At 42.2% G+C, this 21045-nt stretch overlaps 1 protein-coding gene across 4 annotated transcripts in view; it reads left to right on the top strand.

Moving 5' to 3' along the window:
- Nucleotides 1–21045, top strand: part of hook3 (hook microtubule-tethering protein 3) — a 64258-nt gene that overhangs the window by 21867 nt on the left and 21346 nt on the right. For all 4 annotated transcript variants that reach the window (XM_060912819.1, XM_060912820.1, XM_060912817.1 and 1 more), the window contains exons 8-16: nt 5349–5432; nt 8861–9024; nt 9676–9816; nt 10631–10832; nt 12447–12557; nt 13289–13373; nt 13459–13528; nt 13682–13822; nt 15239–15326. In XM_060912819.1, coding sequence (XP_060768802.1) covers nt 5349–5432; nt 8861–9024; nt 9676–9816; nt 10631–10832; nt 12447–12557; nt 13289–13373; nt 13459–13528; nt 13682–13822; nt 15239–15326 — 1086 coding nt within the window. The remainder of the gene's footprint in view (nt 1–5348; nt 5433–8860; nt 9025–9675; nt 9817–10630; nt 10833–12446; nt 12558–13288; nt 13374–13458; nt 13529–13681; nt 13823–15238; nt 15327–21045) is intronic.

Raw genomic sequence — 21045 nt, 5'->3', positions numbered from 1 at the left:
CGTTTCAATTTGTGTAACTGAACTTGTTTCATATCACTGCTCATATAAACCTATGTAAACAGGAAAAACGCAGAAGAGTTTGGTTGCATCTAACTACAGCCCCAAAAAATACCATTGGCCATGCTGAGCCTAGCTACATTGCTAACAGGAGTGACAGCGCGTCTGACTGACTGGGAGGTCGCGCAAAGCTCGGAGAGGTACGGAGCAGCTCGTCTCAATTCAGATAAGAGCATATTTCATTATGGAAATACGGTGGACTGTTCCTTTAAGGTCGGTCCGTATGGTGAAATACCGTGACTTCGGCCCAGAGGGCCTCGCTCAGTACTTTCAAGACCTCGGTCACGGTATTTCACCATACAGACCTCCCAGCTGGTAAATAACACACACACACACACACACACACACACACACACTTCTCTGACTTGACTGTTTTCATCTCATCTCATTATCTCTAGCCGCTTTATCCTGTTCTACAGGGTCACAGGCGAGCTGGAGCCTATCCCAGCTGACTACGGGTGAAAGGCGGGGTACACCCTGGACAAGTCGCCAGGTCATCACAGGGCTGACACATAGACACAGACAACCATTCACACTCACATTCACACCTACGGTCAATTTAGAGTCTCCAGTTAACCTAACCTGCATGTCTTTGGACTGTGGGGGAAACCGGAGCACCCGGAGGAAACCCACGCGGACACGGGGAGAACATGCAAACTCCGCACAGAAAGGCCCTCGCCGGCCACGGGGCTCGAACCCGGACCTTCTTACTGTGAGGCAACAGCGCTAACCACTACGCCACCATGCCACTCTGACTGTTTTCATCTCGAATCTAATTTTGCCCTTTAAAGGAGAACTGAAGGCAATTTTTTTTATTATTATTATTATTATTATCAAAATTCTATTTATCTCATTTTATTAAATACAGGAATGCATGTTTGATCGCTATTTTGTCACTGCTATAGCAAGTTATGAGTGTTTGAAATATGCTCTGTAATACATCAGTCAATTTGTCAAAGCGATGGCTGTAAACAAGATTCGTTGAGACCTGTGCGAGACGTTGTAGGACGGAAGTAAAATGTACAGCGGAAATCAACGTGACCAGCCCTGTGTCCGAAATCGCTCACTCGTTCACTACTCCCTCCTCCCCAAAAATTTATTGCCCTCAGCCTTCTCGAAGGCCAACGTGAGCTTAACCACAAATCCGTGCCATGAGCGCAGCAGTGAAGTCATCTTCCAGCCGGTGTAGCGTTCATCAGTAGTGTTAGTGAATGCTAATAAAGCGGTCAAGCCAGTGCTATCTATCGAGAGCAAGTAGCACAGACTAATGACCGAGAAACTATCCCTGTGTCTGAAATCGCTCATTCGTTCACTACTCCCTACTCCGTATATAGGGAATTACTGTATAGAGGACTATATAGTGAGCTCATTGGTAAAATGAAAAAAAAAAAACGCTTTTGGACACTACTCCGTCGCGCTGGTGTTTACGTCATTACTGTCGCACAATTAAAACGTGCCAGATCAGTCGGCTGGTGGGTTTTCAAAATAATAAATACATGCATGTGTTTTTGTGATAAATCCATATTATACTGAGCGTATTTCCCACATTAATCAATACAAAGTACCTGCAGCTTTCAGTTCTTTTAAATCAAGGCTGAATACTTTCTTCTTTGCCACTGCCTTTTATTAAATCAAATTTGAGACTTTTAATTTGATTTCTTTCAGTGCGACTGCAATGCATGATGGGATATATTGCTTTGGTTCGTGACCATCGTTGTACACTACTTTTCGTGATGCATTGTGGGATACTTTGAGTGCACTATATAGGGTGTAAATAATCCTCACTAAGGTTTCAGACAGCACTACAAAATGGCGTCCTCACTATATAGCGCCCTGTATAGTGAGTAGGGAGCGATTTCGGACACGGTAACATCTGCCAACGTTGTCAAAAGACGCGCGCACCCTTTTTCGAATGCTGACGTGATCAAGCCGGAAGTTTTGTTTGTTTTGATAGCAATCAGGAAAGTTTGGAAAAAAGTAGGCAGTAATCATCATTTAAACTCGTTTTTGTGCAATACTTTGTTTGGAGAACAGTTTTCAAAATGGCGGCACTGACACCTGGCTGACACTTCACATTTCGAAGTCTCGCACAAGTCTCGTGAAGATCACACGGATAAGCGATGCCTGCCGTGGACCAAACAAACTAAATTCAACATGGCTAAAAACCGAATAGGCCGATAAGTATAATTAACTGCAATTAGTTGCCAATACGAGTCACGATATAAGGTTACTAAAACCGAAAACGTAATTGAATAATACGTTAATTAAGAAATAAAGCAAGTTTAAAAATGACTTCAGTTCTCCTTTAATAATGTTGAATTGTGCATAAATCAGTCCGAGATGCCACCACAATGCATCATTTGAAGTCTTTAATTTAAAAAATTTAACGCCAGACCCCTGAGCAGCTGGCCCTATGGGCCCCTTTGGAGGCTCCGCATCAATAGTGTTGTTCTGATAGACCATCCATCCTCCCCCCCGTAGAAAGCCCTGATTTGGAACTGTCTAGCAAATTGGATCTGCTTGTGTTTTCATTTCCTTCTTTAGAACCGAGATGTTCTTTCTCTCACAGCAGTTCGCACAAAATAGAAGAAGGAAATAAAGGAAACTTGGGTGTGACCTAATTTAAGGGACATTCCACCGAATGGGTGCCATTTGCTTGTTGTACCGCTCCCAAATTAAACTTAATTTGTTACATCTTTTCAACACTGATTATAATAAGTTCAATTTATATAGCGCCTTTCAAAAAACCCAAGGACGCTTTACAATTATAGACAAAGAAAAAATAATAACAATAAAAAATAATAAATAAAAAAATAAAAGTAAAAAGTCCACCAAGTAGGGGTCAGGATGTAATTCCGGTGGTGTAGCAGCCACAGTCCCACCAAAAGGCGCATGAAAACGAGTCCCACATCTCCAGCACCGCCGTCGTGACGCCGTCAGCCACATCGCTCGAACACCACGCCATGGATCCACAAAGCGAGCAGAGAAGCTCCGCCACGCAGAGCGCTGGTGTGTCCCAAACCGCCTGCACAGCCGCCGCGACGCCACCAAGCAACATCGCTCGGAACATCACGCCAAGCGTTAAAGTGCAGAGCGCTGGACAACCACGAATGTAAAATGAGCAGCGAGCTCACTGCAGTCCACAGCTGGGAGCGCAGGCATCACCCATGGCAAACCAAGGCCTAGAGGGAACCGACGCCCAAACTGGGTCCGGAGCTACACCACAACCCGCGGACAAAAACACTCAAACATCAAACTACACAAACACACAGAAAAAAAAAAATTAAATTAAAATTGAAAAAGAGAGAAAATAAAATTAAAAAAAGCTCTGGTGAGAAGCGGCAGCCATAATGCGCACGACGTACTCTCAATCGGAAACGGAAAGGGGAAAAAAAGCCTCACTATTTAACTATTCAAAATGTGTACTGGTCAACCTCAGGCTACGTTATTTATTTTTTTACAAGGTTTGGAAGTCAAAGATGGCTGCATACTCTTTATATGAGTAACAGGACTGAGTTTTTAGCCTAGGATTAGCTAATACATGGAATTAAGCCACATGGCGTCATCGCTAATAGCATGACCACACTTAGCACATTCTAGCGATTTACCAAAAATCTGTATTTTTAAAATAAATATCATCTAAGAAATAATTTAAGTAACAGGACAGTATGTTGACATTGACCTTATCAGTCAAAGTTAAAAAAATCATCAAATATACAGAAAAATAAATGAGAGAACTAACTTTTGGTCTTCTCATGGCCTTCAGAAGACACAACTGATGTAACTTCCTGTTGAGCATGTGATTTATGGAATGTTCCAAATTTGTCAGATGGGGTAATATGTTTGGGTAACAGGACTGAGTGAAAACCCAGGGACACGACTAAAATGTGTATTTTAACTTGGATATTGTGGATTTCTTATGAAAAAAATATATTTAAACCATGGATAGGATATGGAGTCACACAACAGTGCAAAAGAAATACTGTTTCTGAAGGATTTTAATCATAATATTTCATAGTTAAGTATAGAGTGCGGGGACAGATCACACATGCTATTTTTCAGTGTTTTAGGTAGTTTTTATTAATCCTTACAATTATATATCTTAAATTTGAAATCAGATCAATGTGCAGGACATTCTGCGTAATAAGGAAATGTATTTTAAAGTACATTTTTATGTGCATTTATACCTATTATATTCTAGGGACGGGAATGGCACCGATTCGGTGGAATGGCTCTTAAGCTTTAGATCATAATGTTATATTGTTAGGGGTCCAAGCATCCAGTACTGCGAGGTTATCATTTACATTATGAATTTTACTCCAACAGAAGGTTCCAGCTCGAACCCTAAGGTTTTTTTTTTTTTTAATTATTAAATGTTCCAGAATGTTCCCTTTTAATAACCTTAAACATGGTACACAACTCATGAGTGCTTGGACTCCTTATTCAAGCTTCATAGTTTGACCTTGATATCATTCGGGGTCCAAGCACTTAGTACTGAACGATTTTTACATTCCAAACACATGAAAGGAACCCTCGAAGGGTGGGTGTTGTTTTTTGTTTTTGTTTTTTTTTCTCTCTTTTTCTTTCAGCCTGGTCCATTTTAGTGACCTTTAAAGGCCAATTTATGCTGACAACCCAGTCCTCGCAGATAGCGTCGCAGACAGTGTCTGCGTAGCCCCCCCCACCTTCGCAGACGCTCTGCGTGCACCTCCCAAAAATTGTGACCACCGCAGAAGCCTCGCAGACAGCGTCGCAGACAAGAGGGCTCTGATTGGTCCACTCTACATCCGCTGTACACGCACTTCCGCTTCCCTACTTTCCTGGTTTGGTTTGCTTTCACGACCGCCATTTTTAAAAACGCGAGCGAAGATGGAGCAGCACGAAGAGCGGTTGATCGAGGAAGTGAGGAAGTACGGACATCTATACGACTCCAGTTCTAGTCATTATAAGTAACCGGAGGATAAACACTCCACTAACCACACCCACCAACTACTCCTAGCGATTTCGCGACTTCGCGCCCCCTTGCGTTGTGGCAGTGAATAACATCACGCATGCCTATTACTCCCCGCTCAACGATAAATTACAACTGTTTGTGAAAAGCTATCTGCGAAAGCCTTGTCGCAAGAGCATGCAGAGGCCTTAACTCTACAAAGCACCTGTGAGTGTCGTGCTACTTTTGAATCTGCAGTGCTGTGTTCCAGCTGTTTGGACCCCAGCGATCGCTCCTCATCACTATCTAGCTGTATTTTAAAGACGTAACGTCTCGGTGTTTATTTCGTTTCTGCTCTCAGCTGAAGAAGACTGTGGAGGAGCTGAACGACGCTCTGGCTTCTAAAGAAGAGATCGCTCAGCGCTGCCACGAGCTGGACATGCAGGTAAACATCTCTGCTCAGGAAACATCAGCTTGCTCAAACCTCCATTAGATGTCGTCTGTTTTTTTTTTTTTTTAAATGGCTTTTCTTCTTTGCTTTTGAGCATTTCTCAGTTGTATCTTACATTTTTCTTTTTTTTTTTTACTTCTTTAAGAGATAACACTAGCATTTTTAATCTTTATCCACTGCAGACCTGCTAAGCTTTTTCATTTATTTATTTATTTATTTATTTATTACATGTTTTGCGTAGGAACTTCACGGAGTACGCTGCAGGGCGATATCAAAGATATATAAAAAAAATAAAGTCGAATCAGTCGCCCCAAAAACAATACAAGAGCCAACTGATGTGAATCTGTAATGATTGACAGTCAATTATGAGCTTTGAATTCTCCAATATTAACTGACCACCTGGAAGCCCCGCCCCCTTTTTCTCCAGTTCATCTTAGTAATGTCTCGTCTTGAATTTTCAGTTTTCAATGAACACATGTTTGGCTGAGCGAACGTTTGACAAACGTGAGCATACGTTTGTTCGGGATAAAAATAAAACTTTGGCTGGAAATTGTAATTTTTTAGACATTTTTTTTTTCAGCCAAAAGAAGCAAAAAATGAAAAAGTTTCAGTAAGTCTATAATGAATTGTAAAACCCTTTACACTTTACAAACAATTTTAATGATAAAATAGATTTTTTTAATGAAAAAAATGAATCACAAATGCACCTTTTCTTAATAAACATTTATGAACATTTTTTATTCCCTTCATTTGCTTCTCTTTTTCTTTATCTTTCAGCAGCCTGTTTAAAAAAAAAAAGAGCTCGGATTTCTTCTTAAATCTGTTTGTGTAGTCGGTCACACAATAGCTCGTTCACCTTTTAGATCTGTTTTTGTGGCATTAGAGCTGTGTTACTTCCGCCTCCGGTGAAGTCGCATGCATTCCTGATGTTGCATGTTGTTCTTGCACCCTCTGCTGTCTAAACAACACATTTACAGCTCGGAAAAGCTCAGATTACGCAACCTGATGATGATGATCACGATTTCTTAGAAATAAAACATCATACAAATTTATCACGATTTATTGTTGCACGATATATCGTTACATGCCTAGTAATCACACCCGACATATGTTGCAGATACAGTGGATGAGGGTTAGATTAGGCTGAAGAATGTCATGTTCCTTTAACGTTTCCTTTAACGTTTCCTCACGTTAAGCTCCTTTGATGTGTTTAAGTTGTGCAGAAACCTGGCTGTAGAAGCGCCGCAGCTTGTGTTGCTGATTTTCTTTTCAGACGCACAGCTTTCCGTTCACCCACACTTCTAAAGTTTGTCCTTGCAGTAAGCCCAGCGCTTCTCTCTCGCTCGGAGCCGAGGTCGGTAAGCCTCGAGCTCCGCGCTGCACCTAAGCCGTCGTCGGCCAAGTTGTAAAGTTTAGGAAATGTATTTCCATATGTTTGTTTCTTTGTGTTCTTCTTTTTCTCCCCCCCTTCTTTATCTTTTCTTTTCTGACCCTCTGCCTTGCTTTGAAGGCGTACCTCGTCCAAGAGGAGCGCGATAGGCTGAGATTAGAGTTTATTGAACTAGAGGAGAGGGTAATGTTCCTCCCTTTTTTTTCTCTTTCTCTCCTCCTGCTCGTTTTCACTCCAGAGTTTGCACCTTGCTTCTTATAACATCCCTCAGTAGCAGGCAAACTCCTCCCGTGCGTGTGTGTGCGCGCGCATGTGTGCAGCTGCTTCTTAGTGCCACTAGTGTCACTTCTTCACAAACTAAATCTCACCCTCACCCGTGTGCAAGCGCCTCTGGGTTGCCATGGCAACAGCAGACTGTGCTTACCCATGAGTCTTTGCAGTGATCATGGGCATCACAGATTCCGGTGTCGGTCCGATCAGAAACCGTTTCAAGGATCAGGATTAAAATATTTACTTCACTTTCGAGGGAATAAGAGCGCTCTGTAGTTTTTATCATCAGTTTTGAGTTACATTTCAGGTTTTTGCTCTCACTTCCAAAACATTAAATCGTAATGTTCTAAAGCACCGACACTGGAGACTCCTTCTATAAATAAATATCTATCTCTTTAGAGAAAACAACTTTTTTTTTTCTTGTTTTGTTTAAGAACAAGACATTAAAAAGAGTTAATTTTAGGTTTAGAGCCGAACAATCCGCTCCGTTAGTCCCCGTGAATAAGTCGTTATTATAGAAATTATTTCATTGATCAAAAAATTTGATGCCTTTGTTTGGAAATTGTCCCGCTGTTTAAATTTGTATGTAAGGCTCTAATCATCGTTAAAAGAGATGCGTATAAGAGACATGAGACTTTGAACTCGGTTCATGTCTCATCTGATTGAATACGTTTGAGATCAGTGGGAAATTTGTAACTATTTAAGTTTCTTAAAAAGAAAAAAGTTAAATGGCGTGTGTGTGTGTGTGTGTGTGAACCCGCAGGCCGTGACATTTTTCTCCTCCCGTTTTCACCGTGTGGTGTGAAATTTCATGATTGCCGTGATCCGAACACATCACATCCCCGTTAATCTGCATGAAACCCTACTGACGTGTTCGTCCCATTGTTCCAGACATTTTCTGCTTTGCTCTTGTTTTAACTTTGTGTTTTGAGCGATTAACCCTAAAGTCACTGATTTACACAGTAATGTTGTTCTGTCTGTACATCAGCTTACAGCTGCAGTTAGAATAAGTGTACACTTCACTACACACACACACACACACACACACACACACACACACACACACACACAGTTTACACTGTAATTCTGTTTATTAATGACTTCCACATGCTGCTGGATGGTGTTTCACATTCCCCTGTACACTCTCTCTCTCCCCCTCTCTTTTTCTCTCTCTCGCTATCTGTCTTTCTCTCTCTTGCTCTCTCTCACCATTTGTCTGTCTGTCTCTCTCTCCCTCATGGTCTGACTGTCCTTCTCTCTCTTCTCTCTTTCTCTTGCTATCTGTCTCTCTCTGTCTCTTTCTCTTGCTATCTGTCTTTCTCTCACTATCTGTTTCTCACAATCTGACTCTGTCCTTCTCTCTCTCGCTGTTTGTCTCTCTCACTATCTGTCTTTCTCTCATTGTCTCTCGCTTTCTCTCACTATTTGTCTGTCTCTCGCTTTCTGTCTCGCTATTTGTCTCACTGTCTTTCTCTCGCTATCTCTCTCGCTTTCTCTCCTCTCTCTCGCGCTTTCTCTCACTGTCTTTCTCTCGTTATTTGTCTCTCGCTTTCTCTCTCACATCTGTCTTTCTCTCACTATCTCTCTCGCTTTCTCTCCTCTCTCTCTCGCTCTGTCTCTCACTATCTGTCTTTCTCTCGTTATTTGTCTCTCGCTTTCTCTCTCACATCTGTCTTTCTCTCACTATCTCTCTTGCTATTGGTCTCTCTCTGTGTCTCTCGCTATCTGTCTTGCTCGCTCTCTCTCTCTGTCTCTCTCTCAGGTGGCAGCTCTACAGGAAGAGAAGAGCAGCCTGCTTGCTGAGAATCAGGTCCTGAACGAGCGTCTCAACCAGTCCGACTCCATCGAGGACATGAACAGCCCGGCTGGGAGGCGGCACCTCCAGCTACAGGCACAGCTGGAGCAGCTGCAGGAGGAGACGTTTAGGTGAGAGACGGAGATAAACTGATAGTCTGAGCTAGAAGAGGGGCATTTTACTCTCTCTACCTCCTGCTGCTTGGAAATGAGTTGTTTCTCTGGAAACACACACCGATAGAGAGAACTGGCTTCTTAAATCAGACTCCACATGTCTGGATTACACAGAACCCAACCCCTGGATAACATCTGGCCCACACACTGATGTGGGGCTTAAATGAGAGATCTGTATGAAGTTATATTATTTCTGCCAAACTCCACACACACTTTGGCTAATGCTAACACTCGCTAATACGGCTCCTTGCCACAGGATGAGTGAGTCGGATGTCGGAGAGTGTCGGGCTCCGCCCTTCCCGCCGGCTCCCCAGGGCCTCGACCCCATTCAGACCCTGCCCCAGTGGAGGTAACTACAGCTAGTGTGGGCACAGAGGGCACACGGGGCATAGACACCCACCCTCTCACTGGGGCACTTCACGGGCTCGGGGCGTGTCGATGGAGCCGACAGTCGTGTGTTTTTCACACCTGGGTCACAAATGTTTCACGTTTGCTTAGATACACACTCAGATTCACCACGTTTAGTTTATCACAGTGGTGTTGGGGAAACGTTTACTCTCATGTACACAGTTTAACTGTCTCACGGGTGTGTGTGTGCGTGCGCGCCAGGCTCGAGGCTGCTAAAGACGATTACCGTATCCGCTGTGAGGAGCTGGAGAAGGAGCTCCTGGAGGTCAAAGGTCAGAACGAGGAGCTGACGTCTCTGGCTGATGAAGCTCAGTCACTTAAAGACGAGATGGACGTCCTGAGGTGAGACAGCAGGCGGGACTCTGAGGACGAGGGTCACTGTCTCTCAGCTGTCTGTCTTTTCATCTGTCCTTCTCTCAGTCTCTCTCTCTCTCTCTCTCTCTCTCTCTCTGTCTCTCTTACAGTGTATCTTTTTCACAGTTTACACTGTCTTGTTTTTTCTGTCTCAGTCTTTCTTTTCTCCTTTTTTCCTTTCTTATGATCTGCCTTTTTTCATCTTTGTCATTTTGCCTGATTGTCTGTTTGTTTCTTTGTCTTCATCTGTCTGTGTTTTCCTTTGTCTGCCTGCCTGTCTCTCAATATTTTTTTTAAGTATGCCTGCATGTCTGTTTCTCTCTTTTTGTCTGTCTGCTTACCTGTCTGTCTCTTTTCGAGGTCTGCCTGTCTATATTTTTGTCTGTTTGCCTGTCTCTATTTTTGTTTATCTGTCTCTTTTTCGTCTGTCTGCTTGTCTGTCTGTCTCCTATTTTTGTTTCTCTCTTTTCGTCTGTCTGTCCGTCTCTTTTTGAGGTCTGCCTGTCTCTTTTTTTGTTTATCTGTCTCTTTTCGTCTGTCTGCTTGCCTGTCTGTCTCTATTTTTGTCTGCCTGCCTGTCTCTTGAGGTCTGGTCCTGTCTGTCTGTCTCTTTTTGAGGTCCCCCTGTTTGGCTGTCTCTCTTTGTGTGTCTCCGTTTGTCTGTCTGTCTTCCTTCTGCGTTCCTCCCCCCCCCCCCCCCCCCCTCTCTCTCTCTCTCTCTCTCTCTCTCTCTCTCTGTGTGTGGATCTTTCTCCTCCTGTCTCTCTCCTAATGTCTGCTCCGTGCGTCTCTCGTCCTGCAGACACTCGTCTGATAAGGTGGCGAAGTTGGAGGCGCAGGTGGACTCGTATAAGAAGAAGCTGGAGGATCTGGGGGATCTGCGGCGGCAGGTGAAGCTTCTGGAGGAGAAGAACACCAGCTACATGCAGAACACCGTGAGCCTGGAGGAGGAGCTCCGCAAAGCCAACACGGCCCGCTCCCAGCTGGAGACCTACAAGAGACAGGTGTGTACACGTGTACAGACACTCTATCTATATATAATATTTTATTCATATATATATGGGTCTGTCTCAGAAACTGGTCTCTCATTTGGGACATTATGGTCCAAAAATAAATTTTCTCATTTTACTATTTTTTTTGCATTTACCTAACACTCAATGTTTCTTTTGACATGTTTAATAAGAATAGAGATAGCATCTTACTTTATCTGGTCTCCACTGTGGAAAATGTTTTTGATTACAATTCAAATGGTTTTGTAAAATTGATTTCCATATAAAATAACTACATCATGAAGAATTAAAGCCCCTCCTTCACAGATGAGTGAAAATATTGAATAAATTTCCTCTTTTTGATTGCTTGGGTTAAAAATGCCAAGTTATGATGACTGAATTGATGATTCACTTAAATATGAATAATATGATACATTTTGGGTATTTGATATGGCGAAATAGGACACAATGGAAAAATCAAGAACACGCCGGAAAGATGAGAATAACGGCGGTGGTAAAAGAACAGCGACTGTACCGGCTGAAGGTCGCGCGGGTCTCTGCTGCGGCGCGCGAGCAACGGGACATCACTACCGCACCGGACAGCGCGTGAGGCGGGGGCGGGGCAAAATGACTGGCCGTAGATTCTATCAAAAGTTCGATCTAAATTGACCATGGTTGCAAAATATTGGCCAAAAATACGCAAACACTACGAAATATGAAAGTAAGACAAAAAAGAAACATTCTATTGCCTTATACTGCAAGACTAAAACAAAATAAAACTGTCAAAACTCACCTTTTCAGTGATAACGTCCAAACAGATCACCCGCGTAACAGAAAGACCACAAATGGAAGCACGATCAACTTCTAACTGTTGGAGTGGAAAATTCCATTCTACACATGCAAACTGTTAATGTGTGTCCTTCCCCGCACACAAATAACACGCTACGGTAAAAAATAGACCACGACTCATTTTATAGCTCAGAAATTCATACGAGACCAGCTACCATCGTAACATATTCTGTAAGAAGCATATTCTATACCTAACTTTCAGCTTTCGTTTTAAAAAACAAAATCGCAGATTTATAACAATTTTTATATGGCGTAGTGATCTTAAGTTACTACTTTTGGTGAGGTCGTGACCTTGACCCTGAGGCTTTCCGTTTAGATCAAAACACACGATCGTATTGGTTTTGGGTTTGCGGAAAATGGAGTTACGACGGTGATCAAATATTTTGCATGATGTTTTATTACGGTTATGATTATTCTGTGAGCGCACCAATCCTTAGGTGGATAAAGTTACAACTTAAAATACGATTAGTGATAACTGTAGACTTTTCAGTGGACGACAACCTTTTAAAGGGAATGCGATGTATCATGCCCCAGATCAAGCTGCCATTTTCCCACAAACTTGCAGAATTTTTGCCAAATTCTGAATGGAGTATTCACATCAAAGATTTAGTTTTATCTGTATTATTTCTTTCATCATTTTATTTCAAATTAAAACCAACAACACCATTCAAAACCGTATAGTTTATTGACTGTGAGTGTATTTAGTGGGGGACCCTCACAGTACCCAGTTTCTGAGACAGACCCTTATATATCTGGAGTTAACAGTGTGGGGTTGTGCAGGTGGTCGAGCTCCAGAACCGGTTGTCCGAGGAATCCAAGAAAGCCGACAAGATGGAGTTTGAGAGCAAGCGACTGAAGGAGAAGGTGGATTCGCTTCAGAAGGAGAAGGACGTAAGGCTGAATCATCTCTCAGAACATCTCTGTGCAGATTATTTCATGGATGAATGAATCACTCGGAGTGAATGTAAAGAGCGCCATCTCAGAGGAAAGTGAGAGTTTAGAAGAATAAACGTGATCCTGAACGGCCCCCGGCAGTCAGCTGACGGTTGTGTGAGCTTCCAGGATTCCTGCACACGCTCAAAAACATGATAAATGCTCTTACAGTGACATCGCAAGTCAGGAAGCATCTGCAGAGACGAGCTGATTCCGCTGATAACATTTAAACAGAGACAGACGCAGGAATGCGCATCACATGCGGTTTTATTTTCCTTTCTTTTTCTTTTTTTCTTTTTCTGTCCTGTTGCGCCTCTTCCTGTACTGTTATTGCGCGCGCACACACACTCTGTCTCTTCCTGTTCTGTCTTTTGCTTTTGTTTTTCCTTTATTCGCTCTCTTAAATGAAGCAGTTCATCTTGAACCAATTTATAGAAAAGCATTCACTCCAGGTGTTTTTAATTCAAGCTGAAAGAAACAGAAAAAAGCAAACACTACGGAACAGAAAATCCTTCTTCACGTCCGTCCTCTTTTCCTAATAAAGCAATGCTGTCTGGCCTTCATTTGCATACTGGAATGTGATTGGCTCTTGTGTGATGTAATATTATGATGTAATAACTTGTTACAGAAGAATTGGATTGTAATAGTACTCGGGTAGGGTTTGTAACATTAAATGTGTGTGTGTGTAGCGGATGAGGACTGAGCGCGACTCTCTGAAGGAGACGATCGAGGAGCTGCGGTGTGTTCAGGCCCAGGAGGGTCAGCTCACCTCAGGTCAGAAGCAGTGTATGCTTCATTACGCTGTGTGTGTGTGTGCGTGTGCGTGCCATGTTTACTGTGTGTGTATCTGTGATGGTAGGTCTGGTTCCCCTGGGCAACAACGAGGCCTCAGATTCACTAGCGGCAGAAATCGTGACCCCAGAGATCCGGTATGTTCTACCTTACGAATGTACCAGAAACACACAGCATCAGCACTTCATTCCAAACAGATACAAGCTTTATTCCAAAACTAGCAGGTCTTGTGCTCTGTAGACGTGCATGCGACTAAGAAAGATGTTCTTGCTGGTTGTGTGTGTGTGTAGGGAGCGGTTTATCCGTCTGCAGCACGAGAACAAGATGCTGAAGCTGAATCAGGAAGGATCGGACAACGAGCAGATTGCACTCCTCAAGAGTCTCTTGGAGGACGCAAACGCCAGGAAGAACGAGCTGGAGATGGAGAACAGGTTTCTCTCACACACGCGCACACACACGCCTATAAACAAGGACAATTGGTACAGCAAGCTTTGTCCTATTTCTAGTGCAACAAAACACATTAACCCTTTGGGGTCGAGAGCTTCACCAGCGAAACTCGGCAGGTTTAGAATGAGTAGGTCATGTATCGAGATAAATATCTTCGAGTTTATCATACAAACATGATAAACATATTGACAGGAATTTTATACTTTACACTTTCCGATGTGCCCACTGCCAAATAATATATTATAGAATTTAAATTAGATGAAACATAAAACTTGTCACCTTACTCAGTCACACCGGAATCAGAGCACTGAGCGCGCAATTGCACATATCATAAAGGACTGTTCACATGGTAACAGCGTGATGATCACTTTCACTCTTTCGGTTTCAATTGTTTTCTCTTTGGGGTGGGAATGCCCACTGTAAACAGGATAAAATCTGTCAGACATAGTTTAGGCTATTTGGAGGTAAAACTTGTTGTGAGTTGGCACACAAACTTTATGCGCTTCGGATGATTCTGGACAGCGATTCGGAAGTTTGAAAAAAGTAAGCAGTAATCGTCATTTAAACTTGTTTTTGTGCAATATTTCGTTTGGAAAACCGTTTTCAAAATGGCGGCACTGACACCTGGCTGACACTTCATGTTTCGAAGTCTCGTGAAGATCACGCGGATAAGCGACGCCTGCCATGGACCAAACGAACTAAATTCAACGTGGCTAAAAACCGAATAGGCCGATAAGTATAATATTTTAATTGCAATTAGTTGCCAATACGAGTCATGATAAAAGGTTACTAAAACCGAAAACATAATTGAATAACACATTAATTAAATAAAGCAACTTTAAAAATGACTTCCCCTTAAGAGTTGGCAGTGGAAGGGATTTTCACTCTTCTCATGGAATGGAGTGGAAATTTTTACCCTTCTCATTGAATACCCCTCCCACTGCCAACCCTTTATCCCAAAACAATAGGATGGCCAGTTAATTGTCCAAATCAATGCAGCAGATTTAAGTTTTTGTGCTTGATCCATTCCTAAGACTGAACAGAATCACCAAGTGACCAAAACGGTTCGACACAATGGGGAAGGTCATGTTTTTTTCACACATTCCAACACCGTTCTAAATCTGCTTTTTACAACATCTTCATTTATCTGTTTTTTTTTTTAAGTACAGTTATGACATACAGACTACAGAGATATTATTGTAGCTGAACTTGTGCTGAATACAAAAAAAGTCATATGACTTTAAAAATTCTGCTTAGATTTGTTTAAATTGGCAACAAAATCGGAGCATGCCAAAATCATTAGTGCCAGAAAATACCCTCAGACCCCAGAGGGTTAAGTGTGTATCGGGATAGAAAAAATACATCGTGTGTGATATTTACATTCTCTCTCTCTCTCTCAGGTTGGTGAATCAGAGGCTCCTGGCAGGTCAGAGTCAGGTGGAGGAGCTGCAGAAGAGTTTGCAGGAGCAGGGCTCCAAAGCAGACGATGTGAGTGACACTCCCGATGTTTCACTCTGCTCACCAAATCCCCCAGCGTCCCGTCGTGCTGTGAGTCCGTCTCCTCCAGAGTGCTCTCGGCTGCTCGAGGGCGTGATGGACTTCACTAATTTACGTCGCTCAGAGAATCCATTAGCTAACCTGACTGAAGTGATGAGATTGGCTAGTAAGAGAAGTGTAGAACTGTTTCACTTCAACGTCGCTCAGGAGCGGCTGAATTTTTTTTTTTTTTCCCCGCATCATTACTCGCCTGATTTCCTGGTTTCCCCTCCATCACGAACACACTCCTGTTGCCTTTTTTTTTTTTCCCCTCACATACTCTACATGTGTGTGTATGTATAGCACTTGCATCTAAATTTAAATGGATTTAATTTATAAACAGTGAGCATTCATTCGCAGTATGACGATATGGTATTATGCCACAGAAGGCGTTTCTCTGAGTTCGTGTTTAGTTTCTTGACTAAGGTCGCTATACTGGACATGCTCACTACATAGAGTGTAATCTAAGGCACAATATAATATCAGAATAACAAACCGGTCACAGAAAAGCAGACTCCAGAAAGTGTCTGGAAAAGACATCCTGGTGAAAAGACATCATATTCTGTCCACATTCACTGGATATGAGCAATCACATGCCCTGATTGGCTGCTCTACTACTAGGATATCAGCTCATATAGCGTGAGTAGAGAAAAACAAAATGGCGGAGCATGTTGCGGAACCAACCGAGGACGAAATAAAAACTCTACTTGAAAACAAAACCCCAAAAATACAAAAAAACAAAAGCAACCAAATATGGAATAAAAGTATTTGATGGTAAGAACGTATCCTTTTTTTTTTTTTTTTTTAAATCCCCAAAGAATTATCACATTTTTCACAAATTGCTCCTGTCATTTCGCCGGTTTGTTTACATTCTAAGCAGAAATTATTTTGTCGGACGTTTTGTATAAAGTTTTTATTGATCGAATTTGTTAAAAATAAAAATGCTCCGTTTCTCAAAATCCAGTGAATGTGGATAGAATAAAACAGTTATTCCACTCAATCTCGTCGTACATGGCTTAAAGGAACAGTCCACCGTATTTTCATAATGAAATATGCTCTTATCTGAATTGAGACGAGCTGCTCCGTACCTCTCCGAGCTTTGCGCGACCTCCCAGTCAGTCAGACGCAGTCAGACGCGCTGTCACTCCTGTTAGCAATGTAGCTAGGCTCAGTATGGCCAATGGTATTTTTTGGGGCTGTAGTTAGATGCGACCAAACTCTTCCGCGTTTTTCCTGTTTACATAGGTTTATATGACCAGTGATATGAAACAAGTTCAGTTACACAAATTGAAACGTAGCGATTTTCTATGCTATGGAAAGTCCGCACTATAATGACAGGCGTACTAACACCTTCTGCGCGCTTCGGCAGCGCATTGATACGGAGCTCAGATATCAATGCGCTGCCGAAGCGCGCAGAAGGTGTTAGTACGCCTGTCATTATAGTGCAGACTTTCCATAGCATAGAAAATCGCTACGTTTCAATTTGTGTAACTGAACTTGTTTCATGTCACTGGTCATATAAACCTATGTAAACAGGAAAAACGCGGAAGAGTTTGGTCGCATCTAACTACAGCCCCAAAAAATACCATTGGCCATACTGAGCCTAGCTACATTGCTAACAGGAGTGACAGCGCGTCTGACTGCGTCTGACTGACTGGGAGGTCGCGCAAAGCTCGGAGAGGTACGGAGCAGCTCGTCTCAATTCAGATAAGAGCATATTTCATTATGAAAATACGGTGGACTGTTCCTTTAAGCCTAGGTCACAACCGGACGTACGATTTTTTGGCCGTGCAATTTTTGGTGTTTCCCAAATCGCTGCGTTTTTTTTTTTTTTTTTTTTTTGTTCGTGGAGAAAGACGCGCGTTGGCCGTAAGTTTGTCTTGCAACCTGAAAAAAACGTAAGCGCCCGTAGAGTTTGTTTGACATGACAAAGAACCTCTGCGGCCAGTCTACGGCTCGAAAATCAGCACGTCACACGCGCGCCCTCCGTGCGTTTCACGCACGCCCTCCGTGCGTTTCTTGCGTTTTTTGCACATAGACCGGCCATAGGAGCACGTACGGCCGGTTGTGACCGAGGCTTTATAGACAACTCTGCTCATGTACGACTTGATTTCATGGAATAACCATTAAATATTATACATACAGAAGACTTTTTCGATGGAATAAAAACGCGTGTTCTATTCCCTTCTAGCGGATTCCATTCATTTGGTTTGATAGCATGCGATACTGTTAGCATATCGCTTATCCTACGTGTATTACGTCACTCTACCCAGTGGAGGATTAGCGTTGAATATGGTTTACGATATTGCATAGTTGTCAAGGCAACATGACATCACACGTCGGAGACGTAAAACTTCCTCAATAGCGAGCGACACTGACAATTTGTGAACAAACATGGCCGCCAGGTTTGCTTCGTATCAAAAATATGGAAGATTTTGAGAGAATTTTGAAAGAGAAAGACGCGTTGAACACCCAAAAGGAATGTGTGTATGTATTATTATAATAATAATAATAATAATAATAATAATATTGGCTGGTGTTGAGTGGTATATCAGATATATTCCATTCAGCTACTAGTCTTTGATTCATTCAGTATCATGCTCGGTGAATGGAATATATCTGATATACCACTCAACGCCAGCCAATATTATTTAAGTGTTAGTATTTTTTCAGACGTTTTTCCCAAACAGTGCTACATACTGTATTTAATCGTACATATATTAGGTGACAAGTAGATTTAAAATCATTAGAACAATTTAAATGTTGTATTTTGCCTTTAAATGCATAAACGTGTACAAAGAGTGACGATGTAAAGTTCTCAGCTGATGTCATTTTGTGCGAATAAGCTTCACTGTTAATTGTGTTTAAGGGTTAAAAGTCATCTGTCCGCCCATGAGCGTCTGTCTTCGTCCTTTTAATTTGGTTCTCTTTTGACGTCATCCATTCCATGCCCCTCTCTCTCTCTCTGTCTCTCACATTGCGGACAGGCCTGTCTCAACCCGAGCTCTCTTTTCTCTCTCTCACACTCACTCCTTCCTCAGGCGATTGTAAGTACAGCATCTCTGCTGTTCTCTTTCTCCGTCTCTTGCTTCGCAGCGCGGCTAATGCAGCTAGCATGCCGATGCTAAGACACACCCATAGAGCAGCTGCATGATGACCGTTTCCTGTTTCAAGCTCCAGTCAGGAAGTGTTCGGCACGTCAGTGGAAATTTTAAGATTCAGAAAACTACTCTTAGCATTGTTATCGGAGTGGGTAAATCCTATGGGCAAGAGGACGCTCCAGTGCACTGCCCAGTCCTGGGTTTCGGTTGCCTGGAAACTAGGGCTGTAACGATACACCCAACTCACGATTTGATTCGTATCGCGATTTTTGACCCACGATTCGATACACCCACGATTTTTTTTTTTTAATGTTTTTTTAAAGTAGTAAATTTGACTTATTAACATTTACTTACTTACATTAACTATTTAATAACAAATAATTCAGACCACTGCAGAGAATGAGTAATATGTATGCAAAAATGAACAAGTGTATATCCAAAGACTGTTTTATTTCTCAAAATAATACTGTTGAGCCGGAAGCTCTGTTTTTTTTCGGTTCTGAAAAAGTCATTTTTCCAAATCGTGTAAATCCGTTAAGATTTTTTTGGGGGGAGGGTGGCTCTCTCACTGTCTCACTCTCATAGGGCCAATGATTTTCTGTGATCGCGGAAAACAGATGGAAATTACGGAATTTTTATGGTGAAACATTGCTCGCGTGTCAAAACGTAACTGCCGCAGAAGGCTTCCGCCCAAGCAGACATGCCTTCAGTGTTGCCAGATATTGCTAACGTTTTCCACCCCAAAATATGTTCAAAACCAGCCAAAAAGCACCTAAACCTGCCCAATCTGGCAACACTGCATGCCTTTCTGGTCAAGTGATTGTGATTGGCTTGTGGCACACCTAGCCAGCCAATGAGCTGCTTGTTTACAGATTCGCTCCCCGCGTCGCAACCAGAATGGCGACCGCTTAAAAGAAATGAATGCTCTGCCAGTGGCGAGTGTGGACATTGCGTGACTCGCAGAAGATTGTCGCAGGTCGGCGAAAAAATGACTTACTAATAGATATAAAAAAATAAAAGTAATTTAAGTAAGTTTAAAATGTAATTTAAATAAAAAGTAAAGTATTCATAAATTGAAGTTTGGAAGCGCCTCTGTTTTTGGGCTGAGGAGAAGTTTGAAAGGGTGTACCGCGATTCTGCCTTCTTGTATCGCGATACGGATCGTGGCTCTGCGTATCGCGATTTCGATACGCATATTGTTACAGCCCTACTGGAAACCCAGTTGGCGAAAATGTGGTAGCGCGAGAGTGTGAATTTCTGTCAACATGTCATCGTCTTCCAAAACGTTTCTGAATTAGAACATCAGTATAACTATGTACAAGCTGGTGTATCATGCGTATCGCGTGAACACTAGAGATGTACACGACCAGTCACAAGTTTGGACGCACCTTCTAATTCAGAATTAAACCTTCTAATTGGATTACTGTAGTTCTGGATAGAATAGGGCGATTTTATTATTTGTATTTTTATTATTTACTGTTCGATGATTTCAAACGCATTAAGAAGGCAAGAAACTCATCCGCTAATTAACTTTTGACGAGACACACCTGTTAATTGAAAAGCATTCCAGGTGACTCCCTCATGAAACTGGTTAAAATAATGCAAATAGTGTACAAAGCGTCATCAAGGTAAACGCTGGATACGCTGAAGAATTTAGAATATATGAAACTTTTTTTTTTTCTTTTCAACCCATAGTTTTGATGTCTTCAGTGTTGTTCTACAATAGAGAATACAAAATACAGGAAAACCTATGAATGAGTAGGGGTGCACAAACTTTTGACTGGTACTGTTTCGGACAACTAAGGCTCAGTTTCGTTATCCTGGCAGATTCTTAAGAGAGACGCCGTTATCTGTGCACACCAAGTATAAAAAGTCAAATTTGTTCTCCCGAACTTTAAAGTTGGCCCCAGGCCGATGTGTGTAGTGCAGCAGGTGGTAGGAAGCGGACGTACTTTCTGAAGTAAACATACAGTAAACACCAGGGTCAGTTAGTTAACGGAAACTAGGACTAAACTAGGAAACTAGGACTAGTCTCTCTTTAAAAAAATATATATATATTTTTGGTGGGGTGCTTTTCATTAACCCTTGAAATCTAAGTTAATCCTTTTTAGCTTGATGTACTTCAGTTGTAGAATTTTCTTTTCGGTGCTCTCTAATCCGCCGACTTGATTGGTCGGACGCGTGTTTACTTTTATTCACGGTTTTCTTTTCTTTTTTTATATTTTACATTATATCATTTTTGTTTTTAATTTATTTATATTTTTGAGGACCCTTCTGTAAAGCACTCTGTGACATTTGGTCTGCTCAATAAGGCAGCTGGGCCATAGAAGGTTCACGCTGCATGCTGCACACTACACGCTACACGCGTGTAAAGAAAAGTGGACAAACGTAGCATGACTTGCTCTGGGCCATAGAACGGCGTTCACGTTGCACGCTGCACACTTCACGCGTGAAGCGTGAAATGAACATGCACACTTTTTTTAGGCGTGAAGATGGAAATTCCAGTCAATGCATGCGGTCACCGCCGCGCCAGCCAATCAGAACGGGTCTAGGGAGATAACTCTATGCTT

Source organism: Neoarius graeffei, chromosome 28 (genome assembly GCF_027579695.1).
Source record: "Neoarius graeffei isolate fNeoGra1 chromosome 28, fNeoGra1.pri, whole genome shotgun sequence".
Taxonomy (NCBI): domain Eukaryota; kingdom Metazoa; phylum Chordata; class Actinopteri; order Siluriformes; family Ariidae; genus Neoarius; species Neoarius graeffei.
The sequence above is the reverse complement of the archived record's forward strand: the minus strand, read 5'-3'. Positions and strand labels throughout refer to the sequence as shown.